This window comes from Gracilinanus agilis, chromosome 2, assembly GCF_016433145.1.
Source record: "Gracilinanus agilis isolate LMUSP501 chromosome 2, AgileGrace, whole genome shotgun sequence".
In the NCBI taxonomy this organism is placed as follows: Eukaryota; Metazoa; Chordata; class Mammalia; order Didelphimorphia; family Didelphidae; genus Gracilinanus; species Gracilinanus agilis.
Window position 1 is genome coordinate 647,012,657 of NC_058131.1, and position 6,965 is coordinate 647,019,621.

Genomic DNA, 6,965 nt, shown 5'->3' on the forward strand with positions numbered 1-6,965 from the left:
CTCTCTCTCTCTCTCTCTCTCTCTCTCTCTCTCTCTCTCTCTCTCTCTCTCTCTCTCTCTCTCTCTCCTGGATCCATAACCTGTATAAACAACAGAAGAGGCATTGAATCCAACTAGTAAATGATCAAGAATCCTCTTTTCAATATGTTCCAATATGTTCCATCTGACCTTTGCTTGAATGACTCCCTCAAGTGCAGGGGATCTATTATTTCCCAAAGCAGCTCTTTCCATTTCTGGATAGAAATTTTGAAGTTTTCCTGACACCAAGTCTAAATCTGCCTCTTTGCAACTTCCCCTCACTACTCCTAATTCTGTCCTCTGGAGCCAAGCAGATCTAATCCAATCCTTCTTCACTAGAGGGGCCTCTTAAATACATAAAGACTTCACTCCTACCCAACCCTGGCCCCCATGTCTTTTCTTCTCCAAGCTAAATATCCTCAGTTCTTTTAACTGATCCTCAGATGGTATGATCTCATGGCCCTTCATCATCCTGGCTGCCATGTAATTTTTCCCCTCCTGGGTGATTTCCCACTTATCGATGACTTTTCTAAAGTTGTGATTTTACAAAATAATACATGCAGTTTAACCAAGGCAGAGCATACATGGAGTAATCCCTCCTCACCTCCACCCCACATCCTAAACACTTTACTTCTCAAATGAAGCCAAAGATGGTATGGGCTTTTTTGGATACTTTATACATTTGGGGAAGTAGAGACAAGAGATTAACTAGAAAGACTTTACAACTTTGCCCAGACCAGAACTGAAAGAATCTATGCCCAGTAGTGTTTTTGACCTGCAGCAATAGTCTAAGAAGCTTTGTGTAGCCAAAGCAGTGAAAGTTTTAAAAAAAATGCCACCTCCCAACCAAGTAAAGGAGCAGAGCTGAGGTACTGGAAACTAGGAACTCCTGAATTTTCATTCTGGGGCTTATTATGGTATAATAGTAAAAGTACTACTACAATTGGAGTCAGAAGACTTCAGTTCAAATCTCAGCTCTCATATTTTCCAGTTGTGTGACCATGGGTGTGTGTGTGTGTGTGTTGTTATTGTTCTCCCTCCTTGAGAGTATAGCTTGCTTGATTTTTGTCTTTGTATTGCTAAGGTCTAGCATGGTGTCTGACACATAGTAGGCATTTAATAAATGGTGGACAAATAATTGAAGACTCTCAGGAATGAGGGAAAGTCCCTGGCTCTTACCTCCCTCCTCCTGCAGCAGTAAGAGGAGATGGGAGCTCCTGAAACCAGAACTCTCTTCTTGGGCACATTGTCTTAGACACTCCCTGTACTTTTAAAGAGCTCATTAACTTCCAGTAAATATTTAAAGAGATAAATCCATCCCTCAAAGAAAGAGATGTAATGTCCGTCTCCCAAATAACCTCTTATTATAAAAAAAGGGGGATAATGATTATAATAATGCTTTCAATTTGTATTACCCATATTGATCCTCATATTATGTCTATGAAGAGGGGGGTAGGGAGGGAAAGAGGCAAGTATATCCCCATTTTATGAATGAGAAAACAGTTTAAATGAACTATCCCAAGTCACAGTAAGTGGTAGAACTAGGAACATAGCTACAGATTGAGAAGCCTTGTCTAGTTCAACCTTCTTATTTTGTGGATGAAGAAACTGAGACCCAGTGATTTGTCCTAAGTACTAGTCAGAATTTGAACTGGTTCTTCCACTCCAAATCCAGCCTCTCTTCCATTGTACCACACTGCCTCAAAACACAGGTCTTTTGACCTGAGTTCAGGGTTCTTTCCAATATTCCAGGTTCTTATCAGGATAATTACCACTATAAAACAGTATTAAAATATAATTTTTAAAAAAGGCAACTCCTTTGTTTAATTTTGACATTCATTTTTTTTGCCCTGCAGAATAACTCTAATCCCTCTTTCCAAATATCAGCTTTTCAAATAGATCCCTGTTAAGTCTTCTCTTCTCCAGACTGGAAATCCCCAGCTCTCTCAAATGACAGTTTCAAATCCCACACCTAGTTTCAGATCAGGTCTGGTAAGCCAAATAGCCTTGATACACTGAAACTTTACTTAGAGCATGAATTAAATGCAGTTAATTCAGTTTCTGCTCAAGGGCCATTGTATATACATTCCCACATGCCCTCTCCTCAACCCCTTCCCCATATACACATTCCTTTTGTTCCAGCCCCTGCTAATGATGATCTAAAATGTAGTAGATTGCATTCCAGTTTGTAAAACACTTTACAAATATTATTTCACTCAGCAAGGTAGGTAAGGCAGATAACACTCCATCTGACAATTCCTTCTTTGGTTACAGTGGCATGATTCAAATGATAAAGCATATTCTTTTTTCTTTTAGAAAGAAATCAGAACCAGAAACTTCATGTTCAACTATTCTTGCTAGGATTTTTTTTTAAATTTTTGAGTCAATATTCATTTTTGTTCTCTCTTCATTTTATCTTTCTCTGGTTTGGACATTAGATTTGTATGTCTCATAAAAAGTGTTTTCTTTCTCAATTTTTGTATATTTTAGGTATTTATTGTTCTCTAAAAGTTAAACTGAATTCATCTGTAAATCCATCTAGAGCTCCAAAGTTCATTTTCCTCATTAGATTTTTTTAGAGACTTCTTTTGGGGATTCTGTTAATTCAGCTATTTGATATCTTCAGATAGTCTTTTTAAAAAATCTTAAATCTCTACTTTATTGGCTCGTGATTGTATAGTATGTTCTGATAATTATTCATATTTCTTTTCTTGTAACTTCACCTTATTTTTCTTCAAACATTCCTAAAATTAAAAAGGTAGCATTCTATAAAACAGCTAAACCTAAGACTTAATATTACTAATCACTATATTTATAAATTATATAAAATTACAACAAAATTGAAAGAAATAGGAGTTTAGGTACAAGCGGAATTCACTAATTCTTACCTTTAGCAAACATTGTTTGTTTTACCTAACTCTGCTTTTGACCCTAGATTTGAGTAGAACTAATCCCTTAATGGAGTTAAAGGACCTTTCCTGGATATAAAACTGGCTTTGGGGTTTAAGGCCACTTAGGATCAAAAGCTCTTCTAGTTGGGTCATGTATACTTCTGGGTGGAGTTATAAGTTCCAATACTGGATCTACTACTCACTGTGTAACCTCGGGCAAGTCAATTAGTCTCTCTAAATCTCAGTTTCCCCATCTATAAAATGAGGGAATTGACTTAGATGATCTCTAAGAGTGTTTCAGGTCTAGTTCTATGATTCTATGAGTCTCCCTTTATTTGTGCTCTTCCATTACTGTAGTTATTTCTAAAGCAGGAAGCCTATGCAGATGGTAAGTGGCACACCTGGGATTTGAACTCAGGTCCTCTTGTGCAAAACTGTTACTTCCATTCTCTTCAGAATTCTTCTTCCTTCTCTGAGGCTTGAATCCTCATACATTACAGGAACTAGCAACTCAACAGATCTGACACCTTCTAAAGATTGCTGATATCTTCAATAAATGAATTAATGAATAAGCATTTGTTAAACGCCTACTATGTGTCAGGCACAGAGACAACAAGACAAAAACAAAAACAACTCCTGGAGAAGTTGATATTTTGGGAGGGAAGACAACATGTGCACCTAAGTCGATACAAAATGCTATATATTCAACATAAATGAAAGGTAATGGAGCTGGGGAGAAAAGGAAAGGAGGTCTCATGGAGGAAATGGAATTTGGGCTGAGCTTGGGAAGAGGCTAAGGACCCTAAGACATAGGAACACATTCTAGGTATAAACTATTAAACCCCAGAAGATACCTATCAAAATGCAAACATGCTACATGTGAGGGGCAGCACTGGCATCTATTAAGGTGGATTCATTCATAAAACAACTAGCAGAAAACTGGGGCAAAGGCAGGGGAGCTAACTAGGGGCACAGATGACAAAAAAGAGGAGAGGGAACTCAGAATCCTGAGGATGTAAAGAATAATGACGATAAACTTTGAGTAACATTCTTGCTTAAATCTGGACACTCCCTCCTGTCTGTCTTCAAGGGGACAAGGGGTTAAGGAGAACTAAGAAGATAAAAGGAGGCTGCAGAAGATGCAACAGGCAGGAGGAGACTACAGATTCCATCTTCTGCCCCTGCTTTCCCACACTGTCAGTTCTAGGCACCTCCAGAAAAGGCAAGGGAGAAAAACACATTATTTTGTATAAACATGGAATCCCAAGATGACAGTTTACATTTTTATATAGCACTTGTTTGCAAAGAAATCTTTACATCAAGCCTCTGTGATAAACCATGGGGGCGTGAAGAAAACCCAAGGTGAAGTAGTAAATGCAATAGGTTTATCCAGGATTAAAGAATTGATGATCCAACTCCCACAGTTACGGTTTGTGGACCCTCTAGTTATCTTTAGATCTATCCTAAAATAGACTGAAACCTCAGAAATCATCTAGCCTAGCAACAATGCAAGAGCAGGTAGGATCTCATTGGAGCTACTCAGTTCAGATCAAAATACCTCATCTCAAGCCAGGACCAAATACTTTCCAGAGGCGAAGGAATGAATATTCCTTTGGAGGAACATTGGTCTCATGGCATTTGCAAACACACATTTTTCCACTTTAAAAAAAAAAAGCATAGAAAAACATATCTATATAATGCTTTAAGATTAATAAAGAGCTTTCCTCTCACCCCAATCCTGTAATATGGTAGGTAATATGAACATTGTTAGTCCCATTTTACGGAAGAAGAAAAAAATGGAGGCTCAGAGAGATATCCCTTTTCTTTTCCATGATCGGCATGTCCCATTCTTCTAGCTGATCATAATATGGCATGATCTCCAGTCCCTTCCACATGCTGATCCCCCTCCTTGGATGCTCTACAGTTTATCAATATCCTTCCTGAAATGTAAGGCTCAGAACTGAACAAAAAAACCCTGCTGTTTTCTAATCAGAGCAGAGGACCCCGGCACTAGTTTTTAAGAAAAGGGTAAATGAATGACTATTTGTCAAGGATGCTCGAGAGGGGCTGGCTTAAGGCAGATTGTTCACCAACAGGTTGAACCACAAGATCTCTGAGGTCCCTGATAGGTCTGAGATTCTGTGAGTCAATTAGCCAAGGTCACAGATAATAAGTGGTAGAAACAACCTTTAAACTCAGGTTCTTTGTCTCAGATACCAAACTACCTACGAAATTTTCAGAAATTAGTCTTTCCCTTTATGAAAAAGGTAACTTTCTTTAAATGGTGTTTCCCCCCTGTTTTAATTTGCCTGTGAAGGAGACAAAATAAAAAGGGGTGAGGATATTGGTTTCCTCACTATAGATTGCCTCGTGGTAGATAAGAAATAATTTAGCACTCCTGGATTCTGGCCAAAAGCCATTCAGCTGGCCAATCACATCCTTTCCAAATCAAGTGCCCTCATTAATCCATTGCAGTCCTTTCCATGTGGGAACTGCCATAGACTCACACCACACACTCTTTCGAAGTAGCCTACTTTGGACGGACACACCCGCACACACACGCGAACACACACACACACACACACACACACACACACACATTTTATGCCATATTCCTCTAAAATTTGAGACTCGAGACAGGAGCATCCGCTAACTGCTGGAGAGTGAAAGGGGGGAAAGGAACATAGGCAGAGATCCACACGACTGAGAACTAGCAGGCTGACAAGATCCCTTCGAGATTAGCTTACTGGGGAGATTAGGACACCTGCTGGTTTCCATCTCTGCTCTAGGGCGCTTAGGCTCCGGTGCTCTTCCAAGGATGAACTGATGGCTAATTAGAAACATACAACAAACTTCATTCATTCGCATTCTTATTGGTTGTGGTTGTGCGGTGGAGTCTTTTTGGTCTTTTCCAAGAACAAATAGAAAAGAAAAGAAAAAGATCCTGGGAAAGTTTGGACGAAACACGCGAAGAGAATTAAATTGGAGCCACTAACTTCTTCGGAGATTGTAAAATACTGCACCACCACCACCACCCCAGTTGTCCTACTCCAATTTCGAGCAGCCGGATAGGTGTCTAGTCCTGAACACCAGGAGGTCTCTATTCTCTCTACCCCATCACGGGCTGAGCTCCCCTCCCCCGTTTTCCATCTTACCCCAGGTCACACTAGCTCAGGCCAGTAGCCCCATTCGCACAGGAACCCTCTAGCAAGTCGTCACCTAATACGAGCTTCAGAAGCAGCCAAAGAGTGGGTGCTCACCCACCCGCCCGGCCCCTAAGTGATATTTAATGAGTTACTCGATGGGCATTGTTTTTCCCGAGAGATCCACTCCAGGGAGATGGAAGATCTCCCCGAGGCTGAGGGCCCGCAAGAAATACAGCGGCACAGGAATGTTAACATCTCATTTCCATCTCAATGGCCATCCCTGCCACGGGGCAAGGGGGAAGCAAACTTCGGCTCCACTTCCAGCAGTACCTACCAGCTTTGCAGGGGTCGTGATAATCTAGCGGCTCCTGGGCATCCTCCCCTTCTTCCAGCACCGAGTAATCGAAGGCAGTGTCCCAGGGGTAATCCAGCCCCGCGGCCATGTGGGGGGAAAGCCCCAGAGGCGCCGGCGGCAGCGGCATCAGCAGCCACAGCAAGGTAGCCAGGGTCCCGAGCGCGGGCGCCCGGGGTCCCGGGGCCAGCGCCATAGGTGCGCGCTGCGCGCGGAAAATGACAGTCGGCACGGCGCTGCCCGGCCCAGGGGCAGGAGCGAAGGTGAGCGGGGCTGGCCGCAAGCTCGGACTGTTAAGCGCGGCGGCAGTGCATGGCTCCGAGCGCGCAGTGCGTGCCAAGCGCTGCGCCCTCTACCCGCGCTCCGGGTACCCACCGCCGGAGCTGCCACTAAAGCTGCACTAGGAGGGACCGCTCCGCCCCTTCTCCCCCGCCCCAGCTGGACCACACCGCGTTCGCCTCTTAGTGAGATGGCGTAGCCAATCACACCGAAGCTCTCGGGAAGGTCCCTCCTCCGCCGTGTTCCTCCAGAGCATCCGTGGGAAGATGGCTAAGAAGC

At 42.6% G+C, this 6,965-nt stretch overlaps 1 protein-coding gene across 1 annotated transcript in view; it reads right to left on the reverse strand.

Annotated features, from left to right (window-relative positions):
• Positions 1-6,603, reverse strand: part of TLL2 (tolloid like 2) — a 174,917-nt gene extending 168,314 nt beyond the window's left edge. Inside the window, exon 1 of the mRNA XM_044662652.1 lies at positions 6,390-6,603. Within this exon, the coding sequence (XP_044518587.1) occupies positions 6,390-6,603 (214 nt within the window). The remainder of the gene's footprint in view (positions 1-6,389) is intronic.
• Between the last annotated feature and the right edge of the window lie 362 nt (positions 6,604-6,965).